The sequence below is a fragment of the Ostrea edulis genome, chromosome 8, assembly GCF_947568905.1.
Source record: "Ostrea edulis chromosome 8, xbOstEdul1.1, whole genome shotgun sequence".
In the NCBI taxonomy this organism is placed as follows: Eukaryota; Metazoa; Mollusca; class Bivalvia; order Ostreida; family Ostreidae; genus Ostrea; species Ostrea edulis.
The window spans coordinates 43536066-43562178 of NC_079171.1; the positions used below are offsets into that span (position 1 = coordinate 43536066).

Sequence of the window (26113 nt, forward strand, 5' to 3'; positions counted from 1 at the left end):
TGTGAAAACGTCGAGACAGGACATAAAACACTCAACTAATTCACCAACCAACCGAAGCGAAAAGTTGTTACCCTATGTTCATGTAAACACTCAGAATAGTTTTTTTAAGTTCTCTGCTTAAGATATATTTAAATACTATGCAATTCACATGCATAACTTGAGTATGACCTGCCTTCATATACATGGGTATGCCAGGTTTTATTTTACAAAATGACATGACGTAATTGTGGCAACGGTAGCCATTTTGACGGGTAGCTTAACCATGGACGCAATAGATATAGGTAGGAAATGATTGTTTTCAGCCTTTGATTAACATATATCTTTGACTATTTGAATGACGCTGTGAATCATACGTTGAACATACTAGAATTCCTCTGAATTTATTTTATTGGTGTAAAAGAACCTACATATATGTGACGTATCATGTAGCTCTACATAGTTTGGGTAAACATGTCCCATTATTATCATAACTTTAATATACATTTTCGCTCCAATTCAACAGTAGAAAATACGGGAGTATTGCTTGGATATATACTATGTATATTAATTGTTTTAATGTAGCGTAAAACGGTATTTTGAATTCCTGAAACATTTTAATAAATTCTCGTGAGAAAAGGCCGATCAATATATTCTTGTTTGTGAGAGAAAAAATCCAAAAGGGATTTATTGAGGAAGTTGCAAAACAAAACATCGCTATGGACTCCGAAACTTTAAGGCCAGATGATATAAACAAATTTTTCTACCTTTAGCACTGAAGAGTTCCCATGGTAAAAAAATAGTTTGGTTGGTTTTGGTTTTCTCATTTATAGTTGTTTGGAACTCTTCTGTGTTTTAAGAGCAGGAAGGGGGGTCAGTAAACAATGTAAACAATTATGGTGCCAGAATCATTCAGGAGGAAATAATCAGGAAAAATTATTGGTAAAAAACATCATCAAAGGTTACAGAATGCTACGAAAGGTTATGCATTATCCCTTGGACGTAAGATAGTGAATGTTGATGCCAATAACAACGTGGTGATCGAGGAGAAGTTGGCTGAATCAAGAAAAAATTGTTCCTCTGGTGATAATTCACAAGAATGCCTAGGAAATGAAGACACGTATCCATCTGATGTATCAGAGAGTGAGGAATCGGAAGAAGAGCATGAGGAGATGATTTGTTGGAGAAGTGGGAGACGAGTTGTGGAACTTGGAATTCAAGTGGACAATTTGGAAAATTTTAGGTTGTGCTGCGTGTGGTAGACCACTAGATTTAACAACGCATAAGACATTGTGAGGACGAAAAACGGTATGGACTTGGATCATTGCTATATATGAGATGTCAGCAGGAAACATGCAGCCATCTTTCTCCTGTTTCTACTGGGGAACGTCAGTTTGTAGAAACTAACGTAAAATGGCATATCAAAGAGATCCTGTATTAGGCATTTCTTTATATTTTTCAGAGATGAATAGCAAAGGAAAATCAAGAGTGACAAACAAAAAAATAAAATAAAACAAACAGTAAAATCATAAATGCCATTGTAAATTATTTTCAGAAGTTGTAAAATTTTACTCTTATTTTATGGGAGATAACTCTTCTTTGTCTTGAGAAAATCAGCCAGTGTGATTTTTACAATTTTGCTTCTACTCAGAAAATTCACCCCGTATGGTATATGATTTTTAAGTTTATATTACACTTTAAACATTAAGTCAACATGTTATGAAGTTTATTTTAATTTGTAAACCTTTACTGAGGGTGCAATGTCCATATATGTAATTTTATTATAGCAGCAATTGACATTTTCCAAGTGTAAAATTTGTAATGCATTAATATTTTACATGTTATGTTGTAAATCTAATATCAGTACACTCTGTTCTCCCTGACAACCATTTTTTGAGGTATAGAAAAGGTAAACAAATGAAGAATAAACTAATTTACCATGCTAACTATTGTTTTGTACTTTTTTTGGAAATACGGAAAATATTTCACTCTCCAAGTCAAAGGGGAAAAGAATTCAAGGAATTATCCACTTTTATAAAAGAATGACATCATATAAAGTCTCTTCGAAAGAAAAGAATTGTTTGTATCATCTGCCCTTAAATGAAAAAAAAATATTTTATTTAGTGACACGGAATTTAAATACACTGGCTACCTAAAACATGGATTGGATTTTAAAAACCAAGAACTCTCGAAGATAAATAGTCATTTCAGTTTAATTCTATCAACTATTCTAATCGTATTAGGATTAAAATAGCAGGCTGTATACTGTTATCTGCAAAGCATTGCGTCTACGTTTGGGGGTAATAAAATCCCGAGTATATATTACGATACGATAAGACACTTTGCATGCAAAAGCAAATCTCATCTGTGGCTCGTGCTTGCTATCATCAACTACGTAACATCGGACGAATACGGTCGCTCATAACAGAAGATGAGTGCAAGACCCTAGTATGTGCCCTCGTGACATCTCGGCTCGACTACGCCAATGCTCTCTTTTCGGTATTAACACAACCGACTTGGCAAAACTGCAGCGGATACAGAATATGGCAGCACGAATCATCACTCGTACCAAGAGAAGTGATCACATAACTCCAGTGTTGATTTCTTTACATTGGCTTCCTATTGACAGGCGCAGCCAATACAAAATTATCCTAGATGTCGAACCTCCACATATGGAAACAGGCGCTTGAATGTGGCAGTAGCTACACTCTGGAACTCTCTGCCTGATACCCTCAGCCGTTGTCAGAATTTGAACACTTTTAAAAAACATTTAAAAACACATCTTTTTAGACTTGCATATTATTAGTAGTATATATGGTTAAATCTTTATGGTTTCATCACCATCATTTTAACATTACTTTTTCAAGTGTATAATTGTATATTTATTTCAACTATTGTATTTTATATCATTTGATTGTACGGCGTGGAACTTTTTTCATGCATATCATGTTTTAGATTTTAGTAATTTTACTTCACATTATTGATGTTTTTCTAGCATTTTTTTGATATTATCTGTCTTAATGCTATTATAATTTCCTTTTACTACGTTTATAACATGCTGTATCATTTTTATTGTGTGCAGCGCTTTAGAGTGGTTATTTATAGTCATATAGGGCGTTATATAAATAAATATTATTATTATACCAAAATATACGTCCGATTCGTATTCTCTGTAAGAGATTGAACTGACAAGAATTTTTTTTTTATGAATATCAAAGAAATTGCATAAAATATAGAAATATTTATGAACAATATCGTATGCTTCATGCGGCTTATTCCGTTATACCATTTCCCTTTTAATTCATTTGTTCCTCTTTCATATGTACATGTCTATATCAACATTTTAACAAAACATGTGCCCTAATTATCATAAATATTATTTACGAAATTAAAATATTACCATCATGCTATTATAGCATCTAACATCAAGACGTTGCAGGCAACGCTCCACAGTAAAATCCCCGATTTTCTCGTAGAGCGTTGCAAATAACAGGAGTATATATAGGGCGACGATTCTTATTTTCTCGGTTAGGAATCAATATAAAATGTACATAAAGGGGAAGTTCCCCCGGGAAGAGGGTTTTCTATTGATTATTTTATATTGATTCCTAACCGAGAAAATAAGAATCATCGCCCTATATATACTCCTGTTATTTACTAGCAGACACCGAGTTCAAATTAAGATACGCCAACCACACTCATTCATTCCGTAATCCCACGAAAAAGAATACCACCGAGCTCAGCAAATTCATATGGCCATTGAAAGACAAAAATATTGACTACAAAATCAAGTGGGAAATTTTAGGAAAAACATCATCATACTCAAACATTTCAAAAAAGTGCAACCTTTGTATTCTAGAGAAATTCTTTATAATATGTCATCCCAAAATCTTCATTGAATAAGCGTTCAGAACTTGTCAGCACTTGCCGTCATTCCCATAAATTTCTATTTACTCAATCCTGTGTGTAATCATGCTTAGCAGCTATCCAGTATGTTTCTGTGTAACTTATACTCAGCCATGCGGATGTTTTCCGTTAGATGTCATTTTTCTACCGACGAGTGAGGGGAAACCATCCCCTTACGAAACAGCCTGTAGAGAAATAAATGTTATGTGATTGAACTCCATCTGATCATCAATTTATGTAGCTCCGTGAGGCCACGTCGAGCACTCTAGAAGATTATATCGGAGATTTATCCCACTATATATATATATATATATATGTGTGTGTGTGTGTGTGTGTGTGTGTGTGTGTGTGTGTGTGTGTGTGTGTGTGTGTGTGTGTGTTCATTGTCCAAGATTTCTTTCTTATTACCAGTTGTATTGAACTTTCTATGGTGTTGATGTTAGCTCCGTTGAACGAGCACTTACTTCCTCTGCTTTTCACTACAATAAGGTCGGTACCGACAAAGTTGTGTTCTATGTTTTCTGAAAGTAAACTTTCATCTCAGAATACAATATTATATTTTAAAAGAAAACAAATGACAATTAGCAGTATTCTATAGCCGTCTGGATGTGTGGTCTGAGTATACTTTATCAGATATCTTATTTTTATCTTTATTTCTTCTTTTGAATTTATTTAGAAATGCACCACCTCAACAAAACATATAACATATATTTGTTTGTATACCTTTGTCATTAGTACGGAAAACGAATTTAATGTTAATTGTAAATAAACTACGAGCATTACTATACATTTACATACGGGTATTTGTCTTGGTAATATCTTGTAGTAAATACAATGACGAAAGGAAATCATCTATTTTAATACAAAATTCTGGTAGTTAGCATAATTGGCAACATGATCCTTTTCTGTTTTGTGATTAAAACCTGTCTTACAAGTGTATTGTTCGGTAAGTATGCATTGCATTTGTATCAAATTTTCCTTTATCTTTCATTTTTATATGCCCGTCATTAGACGCGTATGACGCTGTCCGTGCGTCCGTCTGTGCGTCTGGCTGACTGTTCGTCCGAGGCAATGTTTTCCTTACTTATTTCCGTAACGGATGCATGTACGACTTTGAAATTTAGTCGCAATTTCTCCATTGAGAAGCGTAAGACTGTATACATGTACATGTAAGTAGGTCAAATAGTGTTCTTTATTTTTTTTTATTACAGATACAGTTATGACACTGAAATTTAGTCGTACGCTTTCTCTCGGAGGAATACAAGTTCAGTTTGCATTTCAGCTGGATTGACCCGTCCGTACGTGACCTACATGAAGCCTAAAAGTAGGCCACACCGTTTTAGGACTTTTTTCATTATGGTTGCAGATATTGCCCTGAAATTTTGTCACAGGCTTCCTCTTTGAGGAATGCAAGTTGAGTGTGCATTTCAGCTGATTGGTCCGTCATTGACCTACTGAAAATAGGTCAAACAGTTTTCCGGGCTTTTTTCATTACGAATCCATATATTGACCTGAAATTCAGTCACAGACAATACGTTTTCAGTTTTGCATTTCAGATGGATTAGTCCGTCCTTGACATACTTTCGGGCTAAAGATAGTTCAAACAATTTCCCAGGCTTTTTATTTCATTACGGAATACGGATACAGATATTGCCCTGAAATTTCATCACAGGCTTCCTCTTGAAGGAATACAAGTTAAGTTTGCATTTCAGCTGGATTAGTCCGTCCTTGACCTACTTTCGGGCTAAAAGTAGGTCAAACAGTTTTCCAATTTTTATTTTCATTACGGATACAGATATTGCACTGAAATTTAGTCACAAACTTTCTCTCAGAGGAATGTAAGTTCAGTTTGCATTTCAGCTGGATTGGTTTATCCGTCTATCTGTGTGTCAGTCCAATGTAATGTTTTCCAGGTGTTTAACATATGCATGTACAACGTTAAAATTTGATCACAATTTCTTCCTAAAGAAGCTGTAAAGTGAGTTTGCATTTAAGCTGGATTGGTGTACCATGACTTACTTTCGAGCTAAAAGTATGTCAACTTTTTTCGTTACGGATGCAGATATTGCCCTGAAATCTAGTTACAAACTTCTCAGAGGAATACAATTGCAGATTGCATTTCAGCTGGATAGGTGTACCATGGCCTACTTTAAGGGTAGAAGTAGGTCAATCAGTGGGTAGTGCGCAAGTCGTCTGGACGTGCACGGGAAATAGACGATCCTATCCATCATAGTCTCCACTGGTATGTGAGCACGCCATATCCAGCTGGCTAAAGGGGTATGTGTCTGCCCCGCGTGTAAAGTCTGGCTCCGTCGGACTGCGCGGATGAAACCCAACTGTGGTACAACGCAAATAAAGGCGGATCAGCAAAGGTGGAACACAAATAGGGAACAGTGAGACATGAGGCACCCTGTTGGCCATCCACTGCATCTCAACCCATCTCCAGCCGTCACGACCTGTCTTGCCACTGGACTAAGGTGGGTGGGAAAGAACGAGTGAGGCTGACGAAGTGCGTAACTCTTCCTCACTTTAATCCACGTCTAGCGCAAGTCATGACTTCAACACATTCGGCGCAACTCTTCAAAGCCCTGTGGTGATGGGAACGTGGTGAATAAGCAGGTGCGGATACACTGGAAGCTGACAGTCACAAACCTGCACACAGTCGACTTAGGGCATGTGATCGCTCCCTACTAGACTGAAGTAGCAATGGAGTTCGTCAGCCCCCTGAGCATCTGAGCAGCCCTTTTTATGAAAGAAAAGGTACCATAAATATAGTCGGCTTCACATAACCCAGGCCAGTTAACCGCAACCCAGCGGTCGATTAACAACGAAAAAGAAAGTGAAAATACTCAACCTTGCAATATGGAATGTGCCAGCCCTGCTGGATAACAATAAGTTAAACAGGCCAGAAAGGAGAACTGTACTTGTTGCCAGAGAGTTAGCTCGCTACAATGTGGACATAGCAGCGATCACTGAGACACGCTTTGCAGATAAAGGGCAGCTAACAGATTTGAACAGCGGATACATCTTTTGGAGTGGTCGAAACAGTATCCAACGACGTGAGGCGGGCGTGAGGTTTGCGATGAAATCCCATCTGGTACAGAAGCTTGTCAAACTCCCCCAAGACACCAACTACTGCGTTATGATTCTCCAGCTACCGATCGGAAATAAGAGGTGTGCAACACTGATTAGTGTCTATGCTCCAACGATGACAAAGCCAGATGATATCAAGGACAAGTTCTATGAAGAACTGGAGACCCTCATATCAGCAGTTCCACAGTCTGAGAAACTATTTGTTCTCAATGACTTCAACATCAGAGTAGGGCAGACCACCAGACCTGGAAGGAATCATTGGCAAGCACGGAATCCACAACAGTAACGGTTTACTGCTCCTCAAGATGTGCGCTCTGCACATCACAAACACTACATTTCGCCTACCTACCCGTAACAAAACATCGTGGACGCACCCTCAGTCTAAACATTGGCATCTCATCGATTATGTTATTACCAGGAAGAAACATAGGCAGGATATCAAAGTGACCAAGGTTATGTATAGTGATTGTTCGCTTGCTTGAAATGTAAGGTTGTGTTTTTCGATCTAGCGATAGTTTTTTCACGAAAAACTGGGATTTACATAGAGAATCCATAGGACTCAATATGTGGCAGGATATGTTTTGATGTTCCTTTCTTTCAGTGTTATAAGAACAATATTTTTAAAATGAAAAATTGGCATTATTTAAAAAAATAATTTTTAATCTCAGAAACATCTGGTGCAAACCTACATAAAATCAACTCTTATAAATTCTAACTTTCAATACTCATTCACACCCGTTACATTGTCCCAACAACTCTCATGACTCCCGGAGAAAAGTTTCAAAATTCATTTTATCTACAACTCCACATCTAAAATCAAAACTAAATGCATATTCCGCTATAATGCTATTGACATTAAATGGAAGTTAAATAGATATTTAGAAGGAGTCTGTAGTCTGTTACGCATATCTTAAATTTCATGATCATCGGTAAACGTTTGGTTGGAGGATGAGGCCAAGATTTCTCTTTACCATTTGAAAGGCTCTTTAGGGTTTGCTGATCAGCATAAAAACTAAATGCATATCTAAAGAAGCAGAAAAGGGTGTACTAAAGGGACTAAATCATTCATTTCAATGTTATATACAAATTAGTAAATTTTGTGGTAAATATGGGTTATTAGAAAGTATATAACATTTAGAAATATTTGTACGGAATTTTATAACATTTGTGAAGGTAGCGCTATCCGTGTCCTTGAAATATGATATCCACCCTAGATTGATAATCTGAGATCTACGAATAATGTTTTATTTCTGGTTAGCTGTCTTGTATTGAATGATGTAAAAACCCTTTTCAGGACAGGCATTGATATGATAAAAAAAATAGGCCATGATGCTCCGAGTGTGTTATACTTCACCTTCAGCTAGTGATGGTTCAATACCATTTTAATCTTCCGTGAGAGGCATAACCAATACAGTAGCAATAAACAAATACCACGCGAGAAGGAAAATAAATATTGTGTACGACAGGAAATTATATTTATATGACAATGAGTCATAAGAAAAACAGATACACGTGTTACTACAAAAGGCAAGGTATCTTACTTATCTTAAAAATCGAATTGAATCCACGGGTGGGTTAGTCCCATTACTGGGAAAAACCATATACAAATTATTGGAAAAAGCAACTATTAAAGACTAGCTTTGAAACGATCTATGTAAAAGTGCTTAAAGGGTTTTTACCACGATTTTTATTGTTTGTAAATTTATATGAAAATGTGGTGTTTTGAATCGTGCTATTATTATTTTTTCGATATAAAGCGTGCTTTGGTGATTATTTTGTATCGAAAGTGCAAAAAGCCAGATATGCATATTCTCGTTAGAGATTTTCGCGCCATTAGTTTGTGACGTCATACGTGTCAATCGCGGTGAAGCGAGAAAGCATGAAAACATTTAACCCCTTCTCTACCGTACCGGTCAATTTGACCGGTGGCGCGTAAAAACGGGACAGCGCAAAAGGAGTGCCTCTAAATCTTTCAAACTACGGTCATAAGATATATGATCTATATATCATATTTTTGGAAATTTTCTCTATTTTTTAACTATGTAAAAATCAGTTAAGTAAATAAAGCTATTAAATTAATAAAAGCATTTAAAGCAAAAGATGGCTTCGTCTAAATATGACGCAACGCTTTGTCGCAAGGCCATTTCCCCCCTCGATACGATTTTTTTAATCTCCTGTATGAATGCACTATTTTTTATATTTTTGAAAAGCATATATTCCCTGCTTTCAGAACATATAAAAATTATTTCTAATGCCTGGCAAAGTTATAAGAAAATAGCTATTTTTTGCACATGTACGCTTTCTTACAATTTTATTTCTCAATGTTTAAACAGATCGGCGTTTTACCAATATTCATATATGGAAAAAGGGAAAAGTAAATACAGCCTGTAAAAGTACAGGAAATTTTCTTTTTGATGGGCCCTTTTTCGTGTTGTAATTCTTGTTAGTTTTTATATTACCATAAATGAAATTGGGACATGCTGCGCGGTTTTCTTTAAAATTAGCGATAAAACGTCGGTGCTGAAAGCGATCGACGCGCATCGCACAATAAAGTAGTGAAAACTATTTGTATTGTCCTCTGTTGATAATGTGAATACTTTTTGATACACTAAAACAATATACATATATGTATGAAATAATCAGCCAGGTATTCTCTGCTTTAAAAAAAAGAAGTATAAAAACCATTATTGGTAAATAACAGTTACACCACCTACTTGCATTGTAACTTCATAAAACACCTAATGAGAATGTTACATCGGTAGAGTGAATAAAAAAAATACTTCAAATTCAGATATAAACGTTATGTAATATTTATTCGGTATAGAAAGAATTTTTTCTGCCAAACAAAGAAAACAAAAAGACCAGTCTGCATATTGTATATTTAATACTTTTCCCCCCGTGATCCGGATCGCGGCCGCGGGGTTTTCTGAAAGTGTCCACGGGCAACACACGTGTTTCCGTTTCAACGAAAACAACAACACAACAAACGTTTGTATTGTATTTTACATCTTGAAAACGACCTGATGTCAGATGAAGAAGTCTGAAGATACCTTGGATATCCTGTTGCAGGATGACCCAAACGATCATGCATTCAGTATAAACATGTAAGTTGATGTAGCCACATAGGCCGACTAGAAGAAAAAAACGTTCGCGGTTATGTCATGTTATGAAAAATGCACGATTAATATATTAACCGCGATTTGATGCCATAATTTGTCGTTTCATGAAAGAAAATATTTATATTTTATGATATCTAAACCAAGTGTATAACACCCAATTGTTTATTAAGAGCTGAACATATCTGACATCAATTAATCTGTCCTGGCCCGGCATTAATCAGTCTGACCCCCCCCCCCCTCCCCCCTTTGGTATCTCCTCACCTGACGCGCGAGTGTAAGAAGAGGGTGGATTTAGTGTACGATGAGAAAAGAGTGGGGTGGTTTTAATCAGACTGGGCATTCATGACCATTGGTGCGGAGGCTATTTTCCAAGATTTTCTATGTTTATAAAAAAAATTATCTTTCTATGAAAAGAAAACACAATCTGTTAGGAAAGCATATATTGCATTATTGTATTATCGTAATAATAGAATTTATTACCGTAATTTGAGGTTTTTCTTCATATTGTAACGGAAATAAAAACAAAATGTGTGTTTGGGACAAAAGGTGTGTGCGGGGGGGGGTTAACATCAATCAATATCTGGTTATGACAGGCTATTGAAAAAGCATTTAATTATATGATCCATACATGCTGGTCTGGTATGAGCTGATGGGCATGTGCCCATTTCTTGCTTAGATTTTCTCTAATTTCGACTAAATCCACACCCCATCAGAGTACCATGCCAGGGGATTTAGACACTGTGTACAATGAAGAACCAATTCAATTCTACTTTAAATCTGGGGCCATTCAATTTCCCTCAGAGGCACAATATTTTCACTGGACACTGTATATTTTATCCTGAATTTCTTCAGTATTTGCTCCCATGTATATGTTGGGCATAATGCTAACACCTCCATGGTGTAGTTTTTTTTTTTCAATACGCACTCTGCTACACTCGCAAAGCATAATGAAATATTCCATTCATTTGATTTCTAACATATGTATGTAAAACTTATACGGTACCAATTTTGATGCACCAGATGCGCATTTCGACAAATAATGTCTCCTCAGTGATGCTCAACCGAAATCTTTGAAATCCGAAATAACTATGTATGTAATCCCTTACCAAATAGCACTTCAAATATAGGACATCTCTATCTTTAAATAAATATGATCAGTACTTTCGTGCGAAACTGTCCCTTACTATCATGAAGCTTATATTCTGCTTTAAAACACAAACCAATAAATCTTAATTGTATTTTTTCATCTTTAAAAAGGTTATTGACATCCCAATATTTAGTGGGAAGCTTCCAGGTATCTTCCACTAGTGACAGTCTACTGGCAAATCCAGACATGCATTGGAAGTATGTTGATGTGGAGGACACAGGGACACCTGATCCAAGAACTGTGGCATTTCATTCGGAGTGACAACCTGGCATGCAGTTGGTATGACTCTTTGAGGTTGAATATAGGGTTAAATCCGTATACATTTAGTTAACATTCAAATGAATCCAGATAATACATTCACAAATGGAATCATGGCATTATGGTACACTGATATGCGTGTACCATTTTACTGTTTATCGTTGCATTACTAGATATAACATGCATACAAAAAGAGACAAAACACGGAAAATCATTATTCTGTTTCTAATTATAAGGTATGCTAAGTGTTTTAAATGCTGACAAATAAGGTATGATGGCCAATACTGATTTTATTTGCATTTTTATTTTCAGATATGGGACCTGATTATTCAGAGAATTGCAGATTTTATGAAGCTGTTTTTGACAGAAGATTTGGTTTTCTCCATCTGTGTTGCCACCAACCAGTATGCTGAGATGGTCATATCTAGGGGGAAGGATTGTCATATGCTTCCCGAGGAAGTTCGAAGCCTCTCACTGAAGAGGAACTGTACGGGTATTACTAGTTTTAAAGTACCGATATTGTGACAGTGATTTCCAGTTTAAAACGAATAATAAAATACATTTTATAAGATTACCTTTACCAAAATTAGTCTGGTTGTGCATCTAACACATTTATTAAATGTGTATTACAATTACCCCAGATAAAATTTTACAAGTAATTAAACGCATAATTTTCAGAGGGCCTTGATTATAGAAAACATTTACAGAGCCAATTGAGTATTCAAAAGCTCTGAGAATACATCAGTATATTGGGGCTAAGTATAAACAATCTTTCTTTTTTTCTTCAGATTTTTGGGCATTATCTTATACATGTCTGCTGAGAAGTTCCAGTCGATAGACAGATATTGGTCAACGCATGCCCCTATCGGAACAACCTAGTATCAAGAATTGTGTCTAGAAATATGTTTTAAGAGGTTGAATATAAGAAAAACAATTTTTATTAAATATTATGCAAGTACATTTAAATTTAGTGATTGAAAGTAAGTACTTGAACATTCGTATACATGTACAATGAACTTGGGGAGGGAAAACGGGCAATATTTTCGCATAGCATTTGATATCATAATGGTGTTGTTGCTTAGCAACCAAATCTATTTGAATATTAAAAAATTGATTTTTTTAAAGATTTTAACAGGAAAGATCTTTGTTTTAATGTTGCAATATTTATACTATTTAGTGGGATACAATGGCAAAACGTCATATTATTAGAAAATGATGAATATGTATATGAAGTACGAAATTTTCATTTTATGACCTTTGACCTTAATTCTGTTCATTATATTTTTTGTTAAAAACCTTTTAAAATGATTAAGATATAGTCAAAGATTATATTTTTGAAATAATGTGACATTTACTAATCATCATGCAATGTAATTATGTTTGAATTGCGTCGAATGGATGTAGAAAGGCAAATTATGGTCAAAATTACACAATGAGTGTTGTTACTTAGCAACCAAAAATATTTGTTTGTCAATAAAATTGATTAATTTGATTGTGATGTTTTTGTAGTATTTTAAAAGACATATCAGCTCATACATTTAGAACTTCCTATTTTTGACTCAAATCCAGTGAGAGGGGTCGTAATATATATATTCCAGAGAAAAAAGATTGCAAAAATGTGCACTTAAATGACCTTTGACCCCGTAGAACTCCTTGGGGTCATGGGATAACATGACAAACTTTATGAAAAAAATGTTCCCTGTTCAATTCGTAACAAAATTATATATCACATGCCTACCTAAATCGTGATACATGCAGATGTAACTCGATTTAAAAATATTGTCATTTAGTCTTTAAAAACCTCTAAAATGTGCCGGTAGAGAAAGGGTTAAACAAGTTGAGAACAGCACATACATCAGGCTATTGATGCAAAATGGAGAGATTCAACAGTTACAAGTCCCATTATATTGTGCTGTACAGTATATAACTGTAATCAGTAATCAGCACAAAAAGAAAAGTTTCTTTACTTATACCAATGAGGCAAGTTGGAGAAATTTTGTGAGCTTAGAACTAAATTTAGAAATACTTCAAACCAATGGAAAACCATCTTCAATGACGAACTTACATATTGCATTCTAACCCATTTAATTCCTGATATCGACATTTCTGTTTACAAATTAATAGGCTCGTTGTCCATCAGACTGGACATAATCAGAGGCTGCCTTCAGTTTGAGAACTCTTATAGCCTACCAGGTATTGAGGCAATCATTGAAGTCGCCTCGGGTCTGGCACCCACAGAAATTTCTGTGTAGCATACACTTTTTATATATATGCACAGTTCTTTGATTTCATATGCAACGATATACCCCCCCCCCCTTTATGAAATGACTACACGGTCTATCAGACTATTCCTACCCCCTTCCCCCGATTAAAATAGTAAGAAAATGAAAAAGTCGAAAAAATGCCAAATAATCGTCAAAAATGCTGAAATACGGCGGCTTTATTTTAAAAAATGACGGTGCGTGCCAACGTAGTGAGAAAAAAAAATGCAACAATATAATGAATGACAGCCCCCCCCCCCCCCCCCCTCCCATTATTTTTTTTTAAGTAATGAGAGGGACGATTATAAGGTAGAGGTTACGACTATTGGCCCCATCCCCCTTCTCTTTCTCCCCCACCCTCTTAAATAGACACTATACGATTTGAGAAGTCGATAGATTGTCATCAGATTGGTAATTTTAAAATCCGGTTGCCTCCCCCTTTCCCTTTGAAAAATAAAATTATAAATTAAATCGATATCGGTAAATCGACTGTTTCCTTCGACACATTGTAGGTCAATGCATCAATTTAATTAAAAACAAATCTTTTCTACCTTCTCCAGTGTAACGGTTAGAGAAGAACTGATTTTAATTAGATCTGCATTGGCTAATCATGTGCGGATCTAGAGGGGGTCGGGGGGGGGGGGGGGTCCGGACCCCCACCCCCTGGAATTTGCAACGATAACAAAAATTACAATATCACGATTTATAAGAAAAATGAGTTATATCACGGGTTCGATTTTGTGAAAAGGTTCACCCCCCCCCCCCTTGGAAAAAAATTCTGGATCCGCGCCTGCTAATGCATGCTACACTCTACATATACAGACCTCTAATGCTTTAAAAATAGCATGATATACAAGAGAACACAGTCAAAATGTTTGCAAACGAAAGCGTCATTCAGATATTTACCAAAAGTTTCCCTTCTGTGAGCGGGATCTCCGTCCGAGTGGTCAATGTCGATGTAGTATTAGGCTAATATAAATGCTTGCTGAGGAAATTTCTTTAAGATTGGGCTCAGCGGCAGGTTCAAATATGTATGGCGGAATCTTAAATGCTAACGGGATGTCATCGATGTCGGAACATTAACTATCCATTCTGTATAATTCATGACTTTCAATAGAATCTATTCACACACATAATATACATAGCTGCTGCAGCACATTGACACGTATGACGTCATGACGTATCACGTGACTAGATAGCTCATTAGTGACGATTTGAGAAGCGGAAGCTTTGAATATATGGAGATAAAATGCATTTTTGTATCAATTATTGGGAGTAATGAAGCAATATAACAGCAGAAACGTGCTTTATTAAGGTTACTCCTTCTGATTTTAATTACATTAAAAATCGTGGTAAAAACCCTTTAATAGTTGTAAAAGCTAAGATTATATATAATATCTAATCTTTATTTTAGGAAATCAGCGATGATAACAATTGGCAATCCACTGTGAACTGGACAAACAATATGGTATGTATTATTTGCACAGAATTGCGAAGAGTTTATTTTTGCATATATTGGCATACGATAACTAAACAATGACTATTTAAGGACTTTATGCGTTATAGGTAATTACTATGTTCAGCCTTTATTGTATATGAGTTACAGTTACACGCAGTACAAATTAGGATCGTTTAGAATTTCTAATATTTCTTATATAATTACTTATATGACGAACGTAGTAATTTTGCTTAATTACCTTAGATACGTTAATATTCATTGTTACTTAAAATTTCCAGTTGAACATATTTTTTTTCAATTCAGATTTTAAAAGGGTTTGAATAACAACTATATTTTGCGACGAAAGGATAGTTTACTCAAAATATTTAAATCTGCACGATTTCACAGTTTCTGTGTTATCAATACGACGTCAATATTTTATACCCCTTTATGTGTATTTCAAATGTGTAATTAATGATGCAATTAGTAGAGACTAGTTCAAATAGTTTAAATTAATTAATTTGGTTGATATATTATATATAAATTTTCAAACAACACTGATTCTTAAAAACTTCTATATTAATTCTGTATTGAAATTTAATATTTTGGTTAAATGAAAGATGAAGATAACGAACAGTGGTCAATCTCATAACTCCTACAAGCATTACAAAATAGAGAGTTGGGCAAACACGGACCCCTGGACACATGGGCGGGATCAGGTGCCTAGAAGGAGTAAGCATCCCCTGTCGATCGGTTACACCCGCTGTGAGCCCAAAATCTTGATCAGATAAACGGATGTATTCGTAGTCAAACTCAGTGTACCAAGGAGGGCTTAGCAATCAGTATGAAACACGTCAGACAGCAGTTTACCTAATGAAAGGGTATTGGCAAACTAGATCGTTATAACGACCATAGAAGTTGAAAAATGCTGACTTTAAACGAGACTGTTGAATTCCTTGTACCGTCAACTTGTTTGTCAGTAGTCTGCCTCGATGTAATAACTTGACCATACGCAGAACAAGGTCTTGCGTATTGAATCAGTTGAGAGATATAAATACCATAAATACCACCTGATCAGGATATGAGGCTCACGGCGGGTGTGACCGGTCAACAGGGGATGCTTACTCCTCCTAGGCACCTGATCCCACCTCTGGTGTGTCCAGGGGTCCGTGTTTGCCCAACTATATATTTTGTATTGCTTGTAGGAGTTATGAGATTGATCACTGTTCGTTATCTTCACCTTGCATGTAGGTGGTAATGGGATATTGCTACATAAATATGGGAAGTTGACGATGGAGAACCTGAGATCAAAATCAAAATTTTAACTTATAACGCCACTGTTTATAAGTCCATTTTAAATGTTAAGGCAAACTATATAATAACCTTTTTGTGTATATCAAGTGCAAATTGATCTTAAATGGCTATTCATTTCCAATTTGTAAGCATTAAGCTTGGTAGAAAACATATGTATGTTGTATGTATATATTACATGCAATAATTTATATGTGACGGTTATGTTGACACCGATATACAAATCGGGTTTATGCGAATAAATCTTAAGTAAATTATATGTGCAAAAAGGTTAAATGGAGCACATTGTAGCTCAATAAGAAAATATATCTCTAGAATCAAGTAGATTCTCCAATTCAATTTCATCTCTATCATCGAACCTTCTCGTTGAAGTTGTGGTGATGTTCAAGCACTGAATCAATGTTGTTGTCTGTAAAATTAGAAATAACGTGCCGCTCATCGCGATTCGTATATCAAGCACTATTACCCCATGTTTTCTTTTAAATGTCAAAATGTCTCCTCTATGTAGAAATACAAAACGTACTTTTAAGAAAATGATCAACTTACAAAATTCAAGTGCTAACCTCTTTACGATACAAATGTACATCCCAGAGCGAGTAGTTCCAGTTACATATTGAACTTTCTCAGAGTTATTATAATAGGAGATCCACTACAGGCATTAGATAGGATGTTCTGCAGTTGGATTAATTCAACAGATATAAAACATTGGAGGCTGTTTTTTCACATTCTACACATTGACTAATCACACATTGTATATAACTTGCTAAAATATGAAGACAAAATAAATTGGTTTCTTGCAGGCTGATTCGAGTTCTGTATCTAATGGCAGCGCCTTCTCTGAGAGATCCAGTTCGCCTTATCAATGGGGTAAGTGCATATATTCTCTTGCATTTCTAATTGAAATGTAAAATAAACGTGAATGTAGCGAACAAACAATCGTTCTTATAAATCTTATAAAAAATACAAAATTGAGGGTAGGAACATACATGTATTAGGGATGAGATCAGGTGCCTAGGAATAGTAAGCATCCGCGGTTGACCTACCGCACCCGCCTTGAACCCTAAATATATTGATTAGGTAAACGGAGTAATCCGCAGTCAAAATCAAAATGCAAGGAACGTCCTAACGTTGGACAGCATTTTAATTGATGAACGGCTGCAAATTAGATCATCATAACGATTATAAAATTTGGGAAATGATGGCTTTAAACTGATTTATCAGTCATCAGTAATATGCCTTGATTTAAAATTGATCATAGTAAGAGGCCTCAAACAATCAATAGTTTAAAGAGGCATTAGCTGTCATTTTGTCACAAAAAATTAATTCAATGAAAATTCTTCCGTAATAACACCAGTATCTAATTATTTTAAACACTGCTTAACCTCAAAGGAGGATCATAATGTGTATTTGTTGTAATTGAATAATTATTGTCGTGCAAGACAATACTTTTTCCTTCTATATTTCTTTACACTAAAAGTGGCTATCTAACGTAGTTCTATTAGGTTTCTTTTGTTTTTATACCATACAAATGTTTTCACTTAAGAAATGCAACTAATAATTCTTTGTTTAATGCATGTATCAAACGAAAAATTAGGCTGAAAACTTCGATGAAAAAGTATTCCGTCCAAGAATTATAAGTTTTATTTTTTATCATTTCATTATGTTTTTGAAATAGAAAAAACAAATAGTTTCTCCCATCTTGAATTAACGTTTTGAAAGGGCGCGTAGGAATACATATGTAACAATGAAAACAACAACAAAACGATATGGTTGTGCGTTGTAGAAACCCCTAATGAAACAATCACGCTTAATGATAGTGCGTTCATGTCAGGTACAGTTACTGTGCAGAATTAAATGGATTATATGCCAAATTAAAGGTGCAGTTGTTATAAGTTGAATTAGATATAAAGGAAGAAAACAAGCGGTGACTGGATGTATATGCTGTATTGTGTTGGAGGAGACGTTGAACACTGGTTGTGTCGGTGGAATGCAACTCTTCTCCATTCCAATATCAAGGAAAAAGCTCAACACCTCTACATTCAAAACGCACTCGTTGGCTGAGCACCATATAACGCAGTTCAATTCATTACATGTAATATACTCCAGATCAAAGGTCGCCGCTTGCTCCGTCATGTTATCGAACTCGTAAAGCAGGCGAGACATACCGGGAACTCGTGTAATCTGTCTTCATCAAGTTCAATATTCTGCCACGTCATCATTAATGTGACTGATTCACGATTTTCCTCCAAATTTTGTATTTCACTTTAGATAATCAAAATCTACAGTCTAATATGTTTTAGAAAGTTTCACACAAAATTAAGGTTATTCACATTGACGGAAGCTCATTATAGAGAGTTTATTATTTGTTTTGAAAACAAAGATTGAGGTGTGTTATTGTTTACGGGGTTTTCAAAATAAATGGATATTGATCCAAGTTTATTATGTATATCACACCTCAAGTATGCTTTTAGTTAAAATGTGTCATTTAAAAGTTAAAATTTGTAATTGTACAAAATACATATGCTTTGAATTACAATATTAACGTTTCACTGGTTTGTTTGGTACATAAAAAGACTCGAGTCTTTGTTTACATAACACAGAATCAAAGCTAAAATATTGCTCTTATCCTTACATTCAGACGGTCCAAATTTTCGTTGACAACATTAAATAAGCTATATTTTTAATTTTTTAACATCACAAATGAAAAATATTTCTTTCAAAAAACGTGAACCAGTCCCTTATATTTTTCGGGAAGTGTATTTTTGATTTCTACATCGAAGGAGAATTAGGAAATTAAAAAGAAAAACTGGGGTCACAACGCTTGTGATCGAGCTATAGTGTTCTAAACGTGACCTTGTGACTTAAGATTTATTCAAATAAATTTTACATTTCTGTCGGTGTTAACACAACATAAGCAACACAAATCAATCATTACATAAAATAGATACACTAGAGATCAAATTTTTGAATTAATGGGGAAGATATAAAATTTCGAGTAAATTTATTAAACTTGTTAAAGAATCGGTGTGCTGTTTGGAAAAATATATCAACCAAGTTAATAAATTACAACATTTGAACTAGTTCCAAGTCTCAACTACCTGTATCATAAATCAAAGCTGAAATACACGTATTGGGGTATAAGAATAGACGATACATTGGATGAACCAGAAACTGTAATGTCATGCAGACTTAAAACTTTTTGATAAAATTGAAACGATTTCACTTATATCATTTTCAACTTCACCTGTACATTAATTTTCCATTGATACGCAAGTTCCACTGCTTGGTTTAGTGGATAAGGTCGTAGACATAAAAGTGCAAAGACGTTACCCTTTTTAACGACCGGATTCGAATCCCTCACAGACACAAAAAAAAAATTCAATATTACATTTTCCATCTAGATTTTTTTCTTAACTGAAACACTTTCAATGTGCTGAGTTTGAAATAAAATTCCAACCTAGACACTGTTTAGTTTGTGAATGGGAGTCGCAACAAACACGCCGAACACAGCATATGCTACCTGTGTTTTAAAAGTCAAGGCTTCTTAGGTTTTAAAGCTTTGAAAGAAAAATGTCAAACAAGATTAGTAACTGTTGAACAGTTTGAATGGATAAGACAATATGTATTCCAGTATAAAATTGCTATGGTAATCAATGTTTTCAGGTGCATGCACTTGGAATTCTGTTGAACTTTATTAATGCGTATTAAACTTCCCATATTTTTTTTGTGGTCACAGTTATGTAGATGGTTGTAGAAAATAATGCACACGATAATAAGAGCTTTTAGACTGTAGTATTATAGAATATTAAATATTTGATACACTCGTAACCCTATACATTGTGTCTAATACTCAGAAAAATTAAATGTTTAATTTTCAAGATATAAAAAATTATGTTTAGACTATGTACGGACACATACATTTTTTTAGGCTTGCCCTTAGTACTGGGGAATCCCTAAGGTATGTAAATGACAAATACGAAATAAGGGTTTAAATAGGAATGAAGGTAAGTTCTACATGTACCTCACTGGTGTTTAAATACCAGACACAAAGCTCCGATTAGGGAAAGTTACCGCTTCTGTGCAACACCTTCTTTTGGTAATGTGTTTACAAACAATAAAACATGTTTATCTTTATGTTCCTTAGTTTTCCTGCCATTCGACTGAACTTGTTTTTTTTTTTTTTGTTTTTTTTTTTTTTGTTTTTTTTTTTTTTTTGTTAAAAGCAGGCAAACAACACGTAACACCATGCAGAAGTGAAACAATGTCATTTATTGAAGTAAATGACGAAAAGTAGTAAAATATGATTAACAAGTACAAAAATGGGGGTCAGAAAAAGGGGGACTTAAATAAAGAGTATTACACATCTTAGGTAAAAGATTCTACACCATAAATTGATTAAGTTAAGTTTTAAATTGTTGGTCTAAGAGTTTACAATGCGTTTTACAAGAGTCTTGAATTTCGGTATTGACAGGGGTGTTGGCGAAGTCTGACACCTACAGTGTATGGGTAGAGAACGAAGAAAACACACAATGTTTATTATATGTCATTCCCTCTCGTAGCAAACCATCTTTAACGCACATATATTTACACATGATACAGTGTATGTGTGTACTTACAACAAGGTGCGGTATGTATAAAATAACGATGATTTTTATTAAGTCAACAAGTGAAACATCTTGTGTTTGATTTATTTTTTTAAGTAACAGATACTTACATGTAGTAACCGTAACACTTCAATCATATGTAGGCGAGGACTCCTGACATATTATTTCTAATCTAAATATTCAAATTAATGATAAGGTGACTTTTTTATTACATTCAGACATGAATTATCTGTTAGTGTTTTATATATTTGAAAAAGAATCTCGCTAGAGTGTTCATTCATCTTAGTTTTTATTGATTTTATTTCAATCGGGGTTTTTCCCGTAGTATCTCTTCCGGTTCAACACTAATCCAGGGGATACTACTGCATGTACGATTTTTCACCTTTTCAGATATTGATCCCAAGTGAGGAAAACCTTTCATATACACCGGACTCGTTTGCTTTAAATTTGATGTGATACATGAATGCATATTATCCAGGTGTAAAAATAAAATCAAATTCAAGTTCAATTTTAATGTATCTTAAACATATCTTTTTCGATTAAATGCATGTTCGATTTAAATAGGCTATGTTTGAGGAGAGGCTCATATAATATGTTCTTGAATTGGCAGCCAGAATAAAGACATACGATTCGAAAGGGGTTGAATCATAATTTAAGTTTTTCAGTATATTTATTTTAATATTTGTTAATTGTTGTCACATATAGTGGTGCATACAGTTGATTCCACAAAATGCTGGGCTCCTCGTAACATTATTGCCGTCCTATCCCGTTTTTTTGTTCCGCATTCTAGCAATACCCGTCAGTTAGTGGTATCTTCAGTATTGAGTTGTTACGATTCTGTCCCTAGTAAATTGACGTACTGTGTAGGCAATCGGATTAATGGACTTTTGGACTATTGAACCCTTGGAGTAATGAACAATCGAAGTAATATACAATTTGAAATCTGAATCATTTGGGGATAAATATATATTTTAACTTCGTTGTTGAAATTCATATGGGTGCTAGGTCTCGACTAGAAAAATATGGTATGAAATGAACTGGCCATAAATGCATACTGTAATGGACAGCCTAATTTGGGGGGCGAAAGGTGGTGCCATCTGTTATTTCTAACATTTTTGAGTGCGTTCCAAAACATTCTTATTATATCTATATCGATATTTTTTCTTTTAATAAATCGATAATGAAAAGCATTGTCCAATCATGTATAATTATGTATTGTTTCTGGTGTCGACAATATCGCAAAAACATTTCTTATAGATCTACATACATGTCCGTGTGTTAACAAAAACAGCATGTGTAAGTTTTTGAAAAATCTGCCTGATGAAATCAGTTGTTATACCCCAGCGTTGATGCAACGTTGTACATGTAAGAGCAAAGTGGTCTAACATTGCCCTAGCATGTAGGTCCAACATATGAAATATACGTAGGGCCACCAAACTACCAGCTATATTTTATAACGGTGATCCAACCTGGTTTAATGTTGAAAGTGCGGATCGGTCTGACGTTGGAAATATACATTGGATTTCCAATTTACAACCAACAGAGTAGTGAAAGTTACACAGAAAGTCACATGTTTATGTTATACACACAGCGTAATTGTAGAGGGTTAAAACACCATTAGGACAACGCTATGTATTACCCAATGCAAACGAACCATACAACCATATGTCAACGATGAGCCAATGTAATTATACCGTCTGATACTCCTGCAGATCAAATGAACTGTCTGTGAACAAACAAGTTTTGTTGATAAACTAATTACAACAATTCGCTCGGATATATAGTGTAGTGTGTATGTTCTGTTTACGTAAACCTGTTGTACCAACTTTGCTTCTAGAGTTGTCTGCTCTAAGTATTTTTTATAAATATGCAAGCTGAAGATAACGAACAGTGATCAATCTCATAACTCCTACAAGCAATACAAAATAGATAGTTGGGTAAACACGGACCCCTGGACACACCAGAGGTGGGATCAGGTGCCTAGGAGGAGTTATTTGGAACACAAATCCATTTCAAAGATGTTCTGTTATTCAACAATTAAAAATACCTAGACATATTAAACGTCAGTAGGTTTACTTTTAACCATGATAAATTACATTATTAATTACATCGTCGTGCATCCTCCGTTAACAATATTACATTTTTAACTTATTCTTGAAAACTATCAGGTCAAATGTTAATATTTTTGTTGTAGCGCTTCTTTAGGATAAAAGAAATGTAAATTGTGAAATTTATTATCTTAGCTTCTCTAGGGACCCATGGGTTCGGACAAAAATGCAAAAAATACCATTTTTTTCAAAACTTTTCTCTACTTCCACACATATGGAAAAAAAACTAAATACATGATTAAAATGTTCACAAATCCCTCAACTGATATAATTTTTTAATTCGTGACCTCTGGGTCAGGGAGGGGCCAATATGACTAGATAATGAACATATATTCAGTTCGAAAATCTTCTCTTCTGTCATATGTATATTTGAGAATAACTATATGCAAAATTATTAGGTCCATGCGTCTCTATACCTAGATTTTGAAATTCATGAATCCTTGGCCAGGGACAATATGGCCACAAAATGAATGTGTGAAAATATTTAGGGATCTTTATCGTGCCACACCTGCGCTATTCTAACCCGGATCCCCACGGGATAATTTCGATTGACTTCTTCTTCAGAATCAATGGGTCAATGACAAAAGGGATCATTTCAGATTTTCCATCGTCAACTCCCTACATATGAAAGGTGAAGATAACGAACAGTGATCTATCTCATAACTTCTACAATCAATACAAAACAGATACATGTAATTGGACAAACACGGACCCCTGGACACACCAGAGGTGGATCAGGTGCCTAGGAGGAGTAAGCATCCCCTGTCGACCGGTCACACCCGCCATGAGCCCTATATCCTGTTCAGGTAAACGGAGTCACCCGCAGTCAAAACCAGTGTGCCAAGAACGGCTTAACAATCGGTATGAAACATGTCAGACAGCATTTGACCCAATGATAGGTTGTATTGACGAACTAGATCGTTATAACGACCATAGAATTTGCGAAATGCTGACTTCAATCGAGACTGTTGAAACCCCTGTACCATCAATGTGTTTGTCAGTAGCTTATCTCGATTTAAAAATTGACTATACGCAGAACAAGCTCTTGCATATCGAACCAGTTGATATATATAAACACCATATGCAGGTGATAATGGAATATTGCTACATAAATATGGGAAGTTTACGGTGGAGAAGCTATATATAATGATATTGTTATCTGCATATGGTGTTTTTATCTCTCAACGGGTTCTTGAGCTTGTTGTGCGTACGATCGATTTTAAATCGAAACAGGCTACTGAAAACAACTTGATGTTACAGGGGTTTCAGCAGTCTCGTTTAAGGTACGCGTTCCGTAAATTATATGGTCGTCATAACGATCTAGTTTGCCAATACAACCTATCATAGGGTCAAACACTGTCTGACGTGTTTCACACCTATTGTTAAGCCTTTCCTTATACATTGATTTTGACTACGGATTACTCCGTTTAAATGTGAAAATACAGAGTTCATCGTGGATGTGACCGGTCGATATATGTTGCCTATTCTTCATAGGCACCTAACCCCACCTCTGCTATATCCAGTGGCCCGTGTTTGCCCACCTCTTAACTTGTATTCCTTATAGGAGTTATGAGATCAGATCACTGTTCGTTATCACCTATTCATCAATCAAACTTGGCACAAATCATCCTTGGGTAAAGTAATGCTTCCTTCAAAGGGTAGATACGTGTGTAATTTTAAAATATATATATAAAAGTAGGATAGGGTCATTTTCAAAAATCTCAAGAACCACTGGGTAGTTTGTGCAAATCATAGCCATCCCGGTAGGATAGAGCTACAATAGGGAATCAAAGTTTTTACATGTTTTACACGAAGAGGTACTCTGAAATTGAAATATTAAAAATAAATGCTAGAGTTTCCATTTCTTTGGTGATCAGACCTTCCAACAGTTTGTTAGGATTTCCATTGGTACGAATTGTGACCCTTTGTTAGCTGACCTGATTTTATATTCTTATGAAGCAGAATTTATCCAGGGCTTCGTGTTTATCCTACTCTCTATTTTGTATTGCTTATAGGAGTTATGAGATTGATCATTGTTCGTTATTATGCCCCCCTTTGAAAAAGAGGGGGCATATTGTTTTGCAACTGTCGGTCGGTCGGTCTGTCTGTCGATCGGTCTGTAGACCATGTGTTGTCCGCTCAATATCTTTCGACCCCTTTGCTTGATAACAACCAAACTTGGTACAGGGGTTGCCCCTGGAGAGTAGATGATCTTTATTGATTTTCAGGTCACATGGTCAAAGGTCAAGGTCAAACTGCTGGTTTGTTTTTGTTTCAAAGAAGAGGGGCGTATTGGCTTGCACCTGTCGGTGTGTCTGTCGGTAGACCACATGTTGTCCGCTCAATATCTTGAGAACAATTAACTTCGTGATAATGATATTTCATATGTGGGTTGGTTATGAGTAGAAAATGACCCCTACTGTTTTTCAGGTCAAAAGGTCCAAGGTCAAGGGTCGGTCTACTCTGGACGTCAGAATATACTCTCCGCTCAATATCTTGAGACCCTTAGCTTGACAGACATCAAACTTAAAACACTGGTACATCCTCAGGAGTAGATGACCCATATTGATTTTGAGGTTACATGGCCAAAGGTCAAGGGTCAGACTGGACATAGGAATATACTGTCCGTTCAATATCTTGAGAACACTTTCCTTGACAGACATCAAACTTAAAACACTGGTACATCCTCAGGAGTAGATGACCCCTATTGATTTTTAGGTCACATGGTCAAAGGTCAATGGTTGAACTTGACATAGTAATATATTGTCTCCTATAATTTAGGAATTATTTGCTTGATTGACACCAAACTTGGTACACTGGTACAGCATATGGAGTAGATGACCCCTATTGATTTTTAGGTCACATGGTCAATCCACTCTTGACATAGGAAGA

The 26113-nt window shown here is 35.4% G+C and overlaps 1 protein-coding gene across 1 annotated transcript in view; it reads left to right on the forward strand.

Annotated features, from left to right (window-relative positions):
- The window catches only part of LOC130049094 (uncharacterized), a 45333-nt gene continuing 19220 nt past the window's right edge, over positions 1 to 26113 (forward strand). Inside the window, exons 1-3 of the mRNA XM_056146207.1 lie at positions 1 to 281; positions 15175 to 15228; positions 17310 to 17376. Coding sequence (XP_056002182.1) covers positions 15226 to 15228; positions 17310 to 17376 — 70 coding nt within the window. The 5' untranslated portion in view covers positions 1 to 281; positions 15175 to 15225. The remainder of the gene's footprint in view (positions 282 to 15174; positions 15229 to 17309; positions 17377 to 26113) is intronic.